General features: G+C 41.4%; 1 protein-coding gene across 28 annotated transcripts in view; it reads right to left on the bottom strand.

The window, feature by feature from the left end:
* Positions 1 to 13,804, bottom strand: part of LOC134639848 (neurexin-1a) — a 253,513-nt gene that overhangs the window by 141,857 nt on the left and 97,852 nt on the right. For all 28 annotated transcript variants that reach the window (XM_063491308.1, XM_063491307.1, XM_063491310.1 and 25 more), the window contains one exon: positions 6,769 to 7,152. In XM_063491308.1, the coding sequence (XP_063347378.1) occupies positions 6,769 to 7,152 (384 nt within the window). The remainder of the gene's footprint in view (positions 1 to 6,768; positions 7,153 to 13,804) is intronic.

Here is a 13,804-nt window from a genome sequence, read left to right as displayed (position 1 = left end):
ACAGCAAGCCAAACTCTCTCCAAATGACTGACTCCTGTCTTCCCCGTGCCAATTCAGCTGGTGGACTCGATCACAGAGTCAGTGGCAAGTACACGTTTGGATAATAGTTAAGCTTAAAAAACACAGTCGAAGGTGAAATGAAGCCTTCGTGACAAACAAATAAAAGAAACTCAAAGTCAAAGTTCTCCTGCATAACTAGCGGCATCCACAAGTATTTTGTATTTGCAATATAATAGTGGCAAACCATGAAAGGAGAAATTGGTATTGACCGAGGGGAAAAAACACTAACGATGACAGAATTGTAATAGTATATGGACCTTGAATATCGAGCTTCTGCTCAGGGTGACTGCATTTACTCAAAGCATTAAGCGGGCCGTCTGGAGAAATGCTGGGGAGATTGTTTAACGCTGGCAGGAGGTTGTAACAACATTTCCGGTAGTGTAACTAAACCATAACCCAATAACAAAGCCATTACTGCAGCTGCAGAGTTGAGCCAGACAGATATAAGGTGAGACTGAGGGACGGGAGATGGAGACTGTTGTGGGTGATAGGGTACCAGTGTACACAAACCACCTCATCACCACTTCCTCGTCACACAGAGCCAATGTCACATCCATCCCCTGGGATAACTCCGTCACATTCCTCACCCAAATCCAATTTCTCCACGCCCTCCTGGGGTATGATGCAGATGACAGGGGCGTGTGACAAACGAGTTCCCACTGCTAAACTGTCTGCTCCCTGCCAGGCAGCTAAAGCAAAGAGCTACATTTGGAAACTGTTAGCCAATGCCAGGGAAAAAGCGGAGCAACTGTTCAAGCTTCTCGAATACTTGAAAAATGTGTCACTGTTATACCACCTTGCACCTGGTCCCGACGAGAGCAGAAAATACTTGCAGGAAAAGTATCTGAACTTTAAAAAAAAAAAGTCCCCCTCAGTGTTTAATTATGCTTTTGTAGTATCCAGTAACAGCAACTGTCTGTTGTTTAGGGGCATGGCAAAAATGTATTACTGCTGCACAATGAGTGGCAGCTCAGAGTGCTGACCTGTATAGAATTCTTGCTAAAGAATTAGCACCATTATGCTTGCACGAAACAACACATTAAAGAATAAACACATGCAGCGATGATGCTGAGAACTTGTTAATATATTCCTTTAAATTGTAAAGCATTGTGTCTCCTTAAGGGTGAAGAAAAATGAATCATTTGCTAAATGTACCCTATGCAAGCTCTCTTATAAAAGAAAGACATTTCACATTTCCCTCATCTGCATAATCTTCAGCTTTTTTCCCCACACTGGATAGGAGGATAAAATTAATCACAACTGGAGTAAATATTGCATTTCATCCAAGATGTCACCTTTGCTGAAATTCATATAAGGGACTATCTAAAATGTCATAAATAAGAAAGCTCCAGAATACAGATATGGAAAAAATGGAGGATGACATGTGAGGGAATCATTACCTAATGCAAAGTGAGGACCTGTCAAAAATCCAATCCTGCAAGCCGAGTCATTTTTAATGGCACTCCCATGTTTAATATCAAAATAAATTGAGAGGACTGAAGCCGGAGCTTCTGTCTGTGCCAACCCAACAGGAGGTTGTCAGAGGGGAGATGGAGCATACCAAACTAAACCAAGCATTCATTTTCTGTCTTGTAAAGCTCAATGCAACATTGTTTTCTGATTTTCACAAGAAAACAAGTAGCGATTTGAGGGGGCGTTGGGGCACTTTCAGAGAAGTAACAAACAAGCCTGTACTACTAACAAGGGGTGGGGTAATGGCAGACAGGCACACAGTTCTTCCTGCTTTCTCCCCCCGAGGAGAGCAGGCTCTGCAGGAAAGCTGAGCTGTCAGCTGCATGTCACAGGATTGTGATGTCCCACAGTATCGGGGCACCAGACTCAACCCAATTCAAAAATTGCCAGAAAACAACTGCCAAAAGGCTTTTGGAAAATATATGTTCAACATCCATAATAAACAGGAGGAAATGGCTCGGAGATATCATAAATAATTCAAGACAGATCATGTCTTCTTCACCGCAGCCGTCTTTGAACCCAAGTATAGACAATCCACGAAAGAGACACACTGGCTATTAAAAGTGTGAAAACAAGTTACAAGCTGAGTGGATTTCTTCAGACAGGGAAACAATTTTCTGTGTATGCACAGAGAGGAAGCAGCATCATGGGCCAGCTTCACATCTGCTGCCCTGTGACCATACGGCAACATTATTCGAGCTATGAAATGAGAGCGAAGATGGAAAATAGATCAGCTGAGATTGGGATAATATGCAACTTCAGCTCGTGCAGTATGAAATGGAAGCTACAAGTAGTACAGCTTTGCATTCAATCGCTATCAAAATCTTCCAGCCGGTCGAGAATGTTAGGACAATTAGCTCATCTCTCAAGGTCTATCCTGCGCTATCAAAATCTTTCAGCCAGAGCTATTCCTCAACATTTCCCTCGAAAAAATGGACCCCCAGCGTTCGTACAGTCACGCTTCTTCCATGTTTTTCACTTTTCTACACATGTATGTCCATCGCTTAAGGGCGCGGGACAACCGGTTCTCTCTAATTTGTGACTAGATTCAAGTGTGCTGAATGGTGACTAACACAGTGTGCTGTCAAAGGGCACGGCTAAAACATGCTTTAATGCTAACGCTCAGCCATATTCCCCTTTAAGGGCTTTTCTCAATTATGTAATAGCATTCTGCACCTCTTGGCTTTTGCTTCGGACCGATGGCAAATGGCTTTATGCTCTGAAAAGCAATAAATGTTCTCAAAGAACAGAGTTTTTCTTTATTTACACTAATTTACATAAGTAGTTAATGCATTGTATTGTTGTGCACTATGCTCTGGAGCAAGGTATTAGACACCTTTTGTACATGCTGGCAATAATATACTGCAGTAGACTCAAGGCTCTACTTAATGATATATCCCTTAAGAGTACCCTGAAGCTGTAAGGCTGCTATATTTTATACAGTTTGTTTTTAAATATATATTTTGAACTAATAGCATCACTGTCGTATTGGTAAAAGCACAGTGCAAAGCCTCTACACTGCAAATAAGCAAGTTGTTAGGTATGTCTGGTGTACAATGAGCACACTCATGTATCGATCTGTACACTGATCTTCAGCACCGAGCTTATCCATTGCGGGTATGTTGAAGCACACGTTCAGCTGCAGCCACTGTGAAATGATGCAGGTGCTGTCAGTGCTGGAATCCAGCATGTCAAATCTCATTAGGGAATATGTGCATGTACTACAACACACCTACCACACCATCTGGGAGGCTGCTTTAGCCTCACACTGCAAGACTAATATTTGGGCTAATTAGCAACTGGAGGAACAATGAAGGGGAAGACATTTGGGATGCAAGGGGGGAAAATTGCTTTGTCTGCTTAATTAAAATGTCTCAAAATAGGGCGAATAGCTCCGTGGCTGTGTTCCGAAGATCCACCTCCTGCTCCTTTCACTCGTCGTCGTCCTCCTCCTCTGCCATATGCAGTAGCTGTATTTTGCCACCGGGTGGTACACCATGCATGGATAAGTGAGAGCTGGGGTAATTCTTTTGACAGCTCCTCGGCCTGCTGGTGCCTGCTTCATCCTACCAGTGCAGAGGCAATCTGGAGCATTCAAAACAGCTGGCAGCACGCCAGAGCCCATCCTCTGTACCACTGCTCCCACTCACACTCTCGCTAATGCCTGTCTCATACACAAGTGCAGAGACAGCCAGAAAATGAGAGTTGGACGGAGAAGCCGAGACGCCAGAACACGGCTCTGGTGTTCAAAGAGAGTACAGAAGGTCACGGTGGAGGAAATCTTTGCAACACTCAGTCTCTTAATGTGGAACTGTTTCAGCTTTTTGTTTTTGTTTTCAGAGCAAAGTCAGGCTGGATTATATCTTTGGACCCAAGAACGCTCTCTGAATAAGTAATTATCTTCCTGAAGAGAAACGATCTGTATCCCTTGCCCACTCCACCTCCCTCATGTACTGTGTCCTAATTCCTGTCAACTCATTAGCTAAAACCGACGTGCACATGTGGAAAATCAAAGCAGCGCGGAGACAGGCCTCACTGACACGTTCATCAGATATGGAAATTGACTTATTTTCTTTTACACTACATTTTATTTCTGCTTTTTTTGCTCCCTTTTTTAAATAAATTATTAATTTCCTGCCTCAGAACTAACTAAAACACTGCATTCGCAACACGTGCTACATACTTTCAAGACGTTCATGACTAAACAAGCCTCATTTCACAACAGTGTCATGTGCTTTTGTATCATTTTGTTTTTGTGCCATTCGCCAGATTTCCATCAGTATCATTAGCATCTCTAAAGTGCAGTTGGAGTTATAAATCAGCGTCATCCATTTATACGCAAGGTTTTGTGTGTGTGTGTATATGTAGGTGGGAAGGCAGGGGGTGGGGGGTGGTTAGTTTGTAGACATAATAACTTACTCCCTCCCCACTCCAGTGGCAAGACTCACACCAGAAATTGCCTTCCCGAGTCAGACGATTGCTAGAAGACTGGGTCAATATTAAAAGAATAAAAAACAAAAACTAAAAGAAACACATATAGTTGCCTTTTCTTTTAAAATTAAGGTTTTTAAATGACTACTCCAAATTTTCTTATGACTACTTGACTAATTTCTGATGCCTTATTCATTTCCCAGTCAGTTTTAATGTGTAAACAGTGTTCATAATTAAGTCATTATGGACTGTAAGCATTTATCACAAAGCCAAAGCAAGAAAACTACAGGAAACAGGTCAGGAACCTTTGCCATGTAGCCTTTGAATGGTGGGGTTTGGAGGAAACATGTTGCTCCTGATACTTTTTTTTTTTTTTTTTACAAAAACTGGCAGACTTTGTGTCATTTCTATCGATGCTGCACTACTTAAAATACCATAGAAACACGTTTATACTGCTTCTAGAAGTGTTGCATCACCGTAACATTTGGTGCATTTGCCCTTAGAAGACTAACAAGTAGAGGTCAGAGAGAAAACAACAGATAAGCACTGTCCACATACAAGTTATGGTTAAAAAAGACAAGGTGTGACTCTTCAGATAACTTTACATTTCACAAAAACACACACTAAACAGAGTTCCAAAGTTCCAACTATACAACATCCCTTTACTTTTGGTAATACTGTTTCATGAAGCAAGTGACTTCAGCACAGAGGAATAGCAAAAGCACGTGTGGAGCTGACACATGTAACTGTGTGGGACGTGGTGCATTCCAACCGCAGCTGATTTTTTTCTTTTTTTTTAGATGAGAGAACCTGTTCCTGTTCCTGTTTCGGCGAAGATGCATCACGCTGTGATAACAGTGTCACATGCTTGGGCACTTTTTTGACATTTGCCTTGATTATGCATATGTTAAATGCTTTCACGCATTTGCTACTATTGCACCATTGAGATTTCATGACTATGCATGCTGCTGCAATATAAATCCCTTAACACTAACGCCAATATATAGTCTACTGCTTCAGGTTAGAATCTGTGATGATTATATGTATATAGCTATGAATTCATTCAACCAATGTGGAAATATCCTATGATCTCTTACTGAATTTAAATAACTAATTAATTAAATCAAAATCTACAGCTGTTAATCAAGTTAATATTGCAGTTCTCCTTAATAAAAGAACTATAAATTGGAAAAATGTATTCGCTTAGTCTCACTGTGTGGATAAAAGGAAAGCACATTGATCAAAAAGATCAGCAAATTAAAGCTGATCATGCAGAAATGTTTAATCTCACAATTCCTTAAAGATACAGCTGAAATTCTCTTCATACATTTTATAGCACAGAAAAATTTCTTGTACTTCGTTGCTTTCAGCTAGCTGCAGAAATACAGCAAAATACTAAAACAGGAAGAAAAGAATCTGCTTTAGAGTACTAAGGGCAGTTCTGGAAGATTTTCTCAGGGCTAAGTTCAAGCAATTATAGCTTTTTATCAAACAAATATGTGACTATTCGTTTTTTTAGTATAATTTGCGACCCTATCAACTTGAAACACTAGTCAGAAAGTTCAGAACAAAAAGTGTTCTTTTAATTTCTAAGTGATCAGCTATAAATAAAAAAAGACAAATTCCTGCAGAATCAGGGGTAAGTCAGACATAGAGGCCTAAGGTTTCACGGTGTGACACTCACTTCTCCTATTTCTCTTCTCTGGAGGACAGAAGGATAAGTATTCTGCACCAGGTCTGGTCATGAGTGAGTGGTTTGATGAGGCAAATGGTTAGCAGAAGACAGCCAATTTACAGGCAAGTGTGCATGGTGGACGTGACCAGCAGTGTCTCGGTGGTGCATCAGTCACCTGCCACTCAACATAGTCGAACAGCAACCCTCCGTATCCTGACTCATTTTGCCTGCTTCTCTGTTGCTGTCGGTCTCCTCCCGCAATTTCTCTCCTGCCTTAAATTACCACCAACCTGCTGTTAGAGCTGGCGATGTTCAACCATAAGCCTGGATAACAAAAAGACCACCTGCAGGCTTTTGTGTGTTGACAATGTTCAACCTGAACTTGAAAGACAAAGAATACTACATCCATGGCGGATATAATTAAACCAATCTTTTCCCGCTTTTCTTTGATGTAAATTATATTCACACTTTTATGATCCCATCCCTACATCAGAAGATAATGCAGGGTGAGGAAGAAGTCTGTCGCTGTGCAGCATCATCAACATTTTACACTGGCAAAGATTACGCCTAGGAGAAAGAAATTATAAGCAGTCTAACAGCTGGGTAGACAAAATGAGACAAAGTTCTACCTCTTTCGCAGGAGCGACCCAGGTATCCAGTCCCAGAACAGTCACACACGTAGCGATTCCAGCCTTCTCTACAGATCCCATTGTTTTGGCAGGGGTTGCTCAAGCACTGTTTGGGAGGCTCTTTAGAGCAGGAGGGCTTGACCCCGGCAGCTTTCTGGATCTCAGCCAGCCGTCTGACATCTTTACTCTGTCCGTCAATAAATAAATCTCGAATGCAGCCTACGTAGCCATAGTTGAGCAGTGCTGTCCACACCTCGGTGGGGAACACCAACCCCCTTCTATTCTCCGGTAAACCCCCGAGGTACAGGTTGTCATCCAAGTCCAGGATCTCACTTTCTCCAGGGGCTGTGTAGGCAGTGCGGAGGGTGTTGATGGAGATGGTACCTAAAAATGAAGATAATAAGTTATTGTTTTGCCACGGCTGCTTTGAAGTAAGTAAACATTTAGCCTCCAAAAGGCACTATGTGTCCTACAGGACCACAAAGATGCAAAGAAGACCCATTTGAAAATGTTTTGATGAAGAAATTAACCTAATTAATGTTATCCATCTGGACAGGGTCAGGATTTTCTTCATTTAGAATGACTGATGAGAGTTGATAAGACGCATTAATCACAGGGCAGCTAGTCTATTAGTAGTTTAATCTGGGATTCCTAAGAGTATCCTCTCCATTTTCCTTGGATTTGCTATAATAAATCTCCTTTATCTATAAAGCAGTGGTCATAAAGAAACTACTGAGGAAAAGAAAAATAGTTGCCCTCTCTATCATTTTAGCCACCCTTCCCAAAAAAACATCGTAACCATCTTTTTGATCTTGATTAACGGACTGGAGGCTCCGACCCCCCCCCCCCCGCCCCCCCGCCACCCTGTCTCTCCTTCTGTTTGCCTCTCAAACACATAAACCTGCAATGAGAGCATGTGTGTTTCCCAACATGATTTATCACTCTCATTCAGGTTTAATTCTCGATCTGGAGCACGGTAAACAACAGCGGACATGACTGGACTGTAAAGCTGTGGAAAAGGAAGGCCTTACTGTGGGACTCAGACCGGGTGATTAATTTGTATATGGATCTGTTACTCTCAGTCCAGGAACCATTGTGGACTTTAATTAATGGTGGCTGCCTCCACTGCCCGCATCCTCGTCCAGTAATCTATATACCGTGGCACTGAGGATCCACACAGGCCACTGCCTGGATGGATGCTTAAAAATAAAATTGCCATACAGTCAAAATTTGCATTTTGAGTGGCAGATGCATGCCATGGCAGATATGAAGGAACTAATAGTTGATTGCCATGGGCTAAATGGCAAAGCTGTAATGCTTGTACTGTATGTGGGAGAGAAGTGTAGCTTTTAAGTTACTTTTCTAGTCAAAGTGTTTATGTTGGGGAAACAAGCCCTAAGCCATACTTGAATTTCAGCAGGGCTGCCTGGCACTTTTTAGAGACACATTAGATATTAAATGGGGCATTTCACATTTCATTACAGCTACCATTAGCATGCATGAATGTACATATCACAATTAATTATACATATAATAAATATCTGCATTTCATTTTTTTCTATCAAAGCCTTTTTTCTCAGAAACATCTTTCCACATAACAAAAAAATGTTAAAAATCACTCCATATGCTAATAACACACTTGTTCATGTATGATCTTCATAGCCAAGGTGAGCCAGCCTTTTTGCAAAATTGCTTGAGAGAGACAGCTAAGGACCTAGTGCACAATGATTAACCGGGTCCCACTAACATGTTCCAGCTCTTTTCTCAGGGTCTTGGCCCCAGGCATCTGTTCCTGCACTTTCCTGCCGCCACCCACTGCCCCTGCTCTCTCCAGCCACAGCTGTTGAGACTTCCAAGCTTTGCACACTTGGCATAGGCCACCCGTCATGCAGCCAGAACAGCTCCCTTCAGGTTATAGCTAACGAGCTCACTACATCAAACTCATTAGCAAGGAAACTTTTCTCTGAGTAGAGCAGGTGCCCGGCTGAAGAATGAACATCAGTGTGGTCAGCGTGAATGGCGAGAGAAGTATCCACACACGCAAACACTTTTTTATTTTTTGTCAGATCCCACACTGTGACAGGCATTTGAAGGAACTGGTTTGCAAAATTACTTTCGTGAATGAAGTAGTGTGCAAAATTCTTGAGCCACCCTTCATTTCTTTATATTTTGCCATCTCCATGTTTCCTAAAGGACACACAAAGCTCTTCTTTGAGGTAAATCCATGACTCATTATGTTCCATTCTTTGCTTTTCTATCCAGGTATGCTTTTACTGCTTTGGCAATGTGTTTAAGATCGTTGATCATGTTGAAAAATGATGCTGTTGCCAATCAGATACTGTGCGGTGGATTCAAGTCTGATGGTACTTTTCTATCTTCCTCATTTAATCAATTTTGATCCCCAACACCACTGACTGAAAAGCCCCAAACCATGACAGAGCCTCCACCGTCTTTTACAGATGGGTGCAGACACTCACTGTTGGGCATCTCTCCTGATCTCATATGTACTGACAACAACTAAAAGTGTCAACTTTGGTGTAAACCTGTTGCCGCTGATTTTCAGTCCAATTCTTGTGTAATTTGGCAGCCTTTTCTTCCTGTTTCCCTTCCCTTCTTGAGAGCCACTCTTTTCTCATTTTTCCAGTGAACAGTAGATGAATCAAATGATGGTCCAGGTGCAATTCTCAGGTTCTGTGTCAGATCAGTATTTTTCCTATTTCTTATGGTTTCACATGGCTTTCAGATAAATATTTATCCGCTGTAGATATTTTTTTTTTTGTAAGCTTTCCTCTTTTGTCCTCCACTTGTTCAATTTCCTCAACTTTTTTAAGGACACCCTGCACATGCCAAAATATGCCAGGTTTTTGGCAAATAGCTTTTTGGTGTTGGTGCCAAAATACTATTTTATACCTGTCACACTGTGTTATCTTTGGCATTTTTCAACTACAAATTCACTAAAGAAATAGGAACAAATGATACATTTTTGTAAGACGCTGCCAGTAACAAAATGCCTAAAGATACAATTTAAAATTTGGCACACACAACACCGGTCCATTCTTTGAGTTTGGTGTCTTTGTTTATGCTTTAATAAGATCATAGGTCAGTGTAAAAGTGGCTTAACAAATAAAAATTCCTCTGAAAAGAGGCTGGTACTTGAACTGGACTGAGAATGAGTGAAAAAGCAGGTAATGTCCAATGAAAAATTTGGAAAGAGTTTCAAAAAGTCTGACCATTTTTAAAAATTACAAGAAAGCCTTGCTCTTTGAAAGTAAAATATAAAGTGATACTGTTAAAGTCATCATCGAGTTATTGGATGCTTTAAACCTCATGATATCTACACTTAAGTCTTATTACAGTCATAAAGAACGAAGAAAGAATATCTGTCTAAATTGATGCAGAAGAAGAAGAAGAAAGATATCTACATCTCCTGGGCATCATGTGAGAGTGATGTATTTACTTCTCAAACCCCTGTAAAGAATATGTGAAAGCAGAGTGGATCTATGTAATGTTGGACGAATACCCTAACAGCCGGGCATATACACACTGCAGGACTACTTATGTTTTGAACACTATTATTTTAATATCAGGGGGTGTGTCTTGTGAATGCTAACATTAAAGAGGAGGAGATACAGAACAAGATGAGAACATGGAGATAAAGCAGCCTGGAAAGAGGATTGGGGGGGGGGGGGGGGGGGGGGTGTATATGATGACAGATAAGAAAGCAGAGGGAACACAGCGGTAAACAGTGTCCTGAAAAATGAGTACAGAAATTACAAACGAGATGATCAAACTGATACAGAGGGCTAAAATGTGACTGAATGATGACGACAAAAATCAGCAGTCTAGCCAACTTAAAAGCGCTGACCACATTTCTCTCTCTATCCCTCTCTGTGGGCTGACCTGTAAGTGGTACTCCATCATCAAACCTGAAGGCAGGGGTCCAAATGACAGCTCAGATCTCTCTCACACTTTTTGCATCAGCAGCCAGGCTCAACTTGGCATGATGTCCCCTAACCCCACTCACACATCCCCAAAACATGTCAGACAGGGGATTACTACAATCCAGTTAGGGCGATACGGCCAAATCTCTCCCTGTGATTGGATTCTCTGTAGAAAAAGAAGCTCGTGAGTGGGTTGTGAGGATAGGGAATATGTTATCTATACGAGTGTGCGTGCCTGCCTCTGTTTGTTTGGTGTACGTGTGCATGTTTGTGTGTGAAGTAGTGCCGCGTGTGCCCTAGCAGGAAGTGTGGCTACAACACAGCAATGTCCGTGTAATGTCTCTGATGAGTGACCCACAGCACTTGCGGCCCAGAAGCCCTCACTTAAAAGCAGAGTGTCTCTTAGCGTCTCTAATGCATTGAGGGTTAGAAGATGCTGTCTGAGAGCCAGAGTCCATTTGCAGGCTTGCTTCCTGTAGGAAGAGCTGCCTAAACTAAATAGGGCAGGGATCATTATCCACCATTGTTACAGCTGCAGGAAGCGTTGCACACGGAGGACTGGGCTGCGGATAATTATGTCTGGCTGTTGTGTTGCACTTTTGTTATGAGTGATGTGCTTGGTGGTGTGTATTAATAAAACATCTGACACACAGATGAAAAGGCAAGAATACCATATGTTTGATGAGTCACGCTCTCGGGGGACTGGTGAATTCTTCTATGTTGTTTTTGAAAATTACCTTGAAGGACTCGTGTGTACGATTTAAAGGGTTCAATTAAGAGAACTAGATTGTAGTATTAATAATTATTTTCATCAGTGTTAAATTAGCACTGACAATAAACTGTGTGTTTTCTCAAGCTTAGGACATAGGTTCATGTGGTTTTGATACCTCACTCTAATTTAGGGAGCAAGCATATGTTTGATGGTACACTGAAAACATCAGACACTTAAGTGTTTACAATGTGTCTGCTCACAGAATTGGGCTTTATTATGGCATTTTCACTCATTTGTTAATTTTGTGTCATTCAGTTATGTTCTGTGCTTTGTGTTGTTACCAGTTGACAACAGTTATTTGTCACAGTTAGAAATGTTCAGTCTGGTATAATGGCTGGAACCATACTGCTATATCACAGTATGACATGAACTGTGGATGAATGAAATGTACAGAATCCTCTGTGCTCTCATGAGCTGCATAAAATAATACCACGGGCCACCACTAGCAGCCTCGGTGACAGATTATGCTGCAGCATTTTATGCGAGCAATCGTCTGACAACTCTGGGCTCAGAATGAGCCCATTACAAAGAGAGAGTGTCATCCATGGAGCCCAACATGTAGCGCTGCTCTGTTTCTATAGTAGCTCAGAGTGGTCTGAAGAGAGCTGTAACCGAGAGAGTTGTTCTGAAATATGCAACCTCGTGGCTAAATGCCAGTAAAAAGAAGCAGTGTGATCACATCACACCTGTAGTGGCCTGCCTACACTGGCTTCCAGTCCATTTCAGGATCCAGTTTAAAATTTTATTTCTTTCTTTTAAGAGGCTCAAAGGTTTGGCGCCACCATGCTTAATGGAACTTTTACAGCCCTATACTCCTACCAGAGCACTGAGGTCTACAAACTCACCGCTCTTGGATGTTACTCGCTCAAAAATAGAGGTGACAGAGCTTTTTTGGTGGCAGCTACTGATCTATGGAACAACCTCCCTACCTACCTACCTACTTATTCTTGCAGGCTTTCTGTTGTACTTGAGGACGATGATTGTTTTATTTGATTATAGCTTTAATTGAGATTTATTGTGCACATTTATTTTTGATTCACAATTGTTAATACATATATAGAGATTATAATATATAAATTTCAGGAGTGGTATCCACACCATTACACACCATAAGCAGCAGTGCTTTGTACAGATCATAGAAACCTGGATGTAAGAAATAAATAAATAAATTGGAAAAAAAGCTTCACAATTTGAAGCCACTGTGTGCACGTATCTAAAGCATCCTAGCCATGTTGTTATTCGTATCACAAGGGAAGTCGTCATATTGGCGAGACCTTTGTACATCCTCTCTACAGGCCAGTACGTAAGTGTTGATCCGCAGGACTTGAGAAAAGAAAGAAAAGTTATTCTGAAATGTCATTAGTGCACAGCTCAGCACAGCACTGTGCAGTAACTGTCTCAGTCCTGGGAGAGACCCCCTCCTGTTTCCATGGAAACTTAGGCAGGGTAGACAGAGAGAACAGTGAGTGGAGAGCTCGATGAGAGAGCTCGAGGTTCTGTGTGCCCGTGTTCGTGTGTACATGTGTGCACTGCATGGGGGAGGGTGATCAGAGGTTACTACACAGATAATGAAAAAAAATCTAATTTAGCAAGACAATGTTGTTTATAGTGCGGCGCACCGCAACTAAATGTTTTGGATTTATGTCATCTGAGAAGGTACCCACAGCTTTCTTCTCCCAGTGAATTCAATAGAAGCCACTCAGTAATGTTTATTACAGTGTATGCCTGTATTGTGTCACCTCAAACAGAGTATTGGAGCTAATTTTACAAACCTGTCAATGACTAATGGAGCTGAATGTGTGAAAGCTGTCACTATTTTAACATTGTATCTAGCTCAATTTGGAACTACAACCCAGACTTGCTTAGGGGGGTAATGAAACAGTTAATCTAATTTCCACCTCTTGAGATGGAGTGGAAAACATGGTCAAGGGGTATATCTAATTTGCAGCATGACATTGCAAGGGCTTGGCTCTAAGCTCACACTAACAAATTGCTGCTTAGATAAGCAAATCAACAGGGACCAGTGCAGGGCGACCCGGGGCTTAGAGGACACATTGTGAGAGGGGACAAAGTTATTTTGTTACAAATATGTGTCTGGAATCGTGACACGTAGCCACTATCTGAAGTTGGGTTATCACTATTCAATTGGATTTTATAATAAATATGTAAAAATAATTATAACAAGTGGAAGGGCAGGCAGTGTGTGGAGAAATATTCAAGTTTCGATGGTGAACCAACTCTGGTACAATAATGAATAATTCAGTTTTTTAGAAAACAAGTCCATGACCCCATGAAAATAATTTTATTTCAGTAAAATCGTTTA

The sequence above is a fragment of the Pelmatolapia mariae genome, linkage group LG13 (assembly GCF_036321145.2).
Source record: "Pelmatolapia mariae isolate MD_Pm_ZW linkage group LG13, Pm_UMD_F_2, whole genome shotgun sequence".
NCBI classification, from domain to species: Eukaryota; Metazoa; Chordata; class Actinopteri; order Cichliformes; family Cichlidae; genus Pelmatolapia; species Pelmatolapia mariae.
This window is presented reverse-complemented; position numbering and strand designations above follow the sequence as displayed.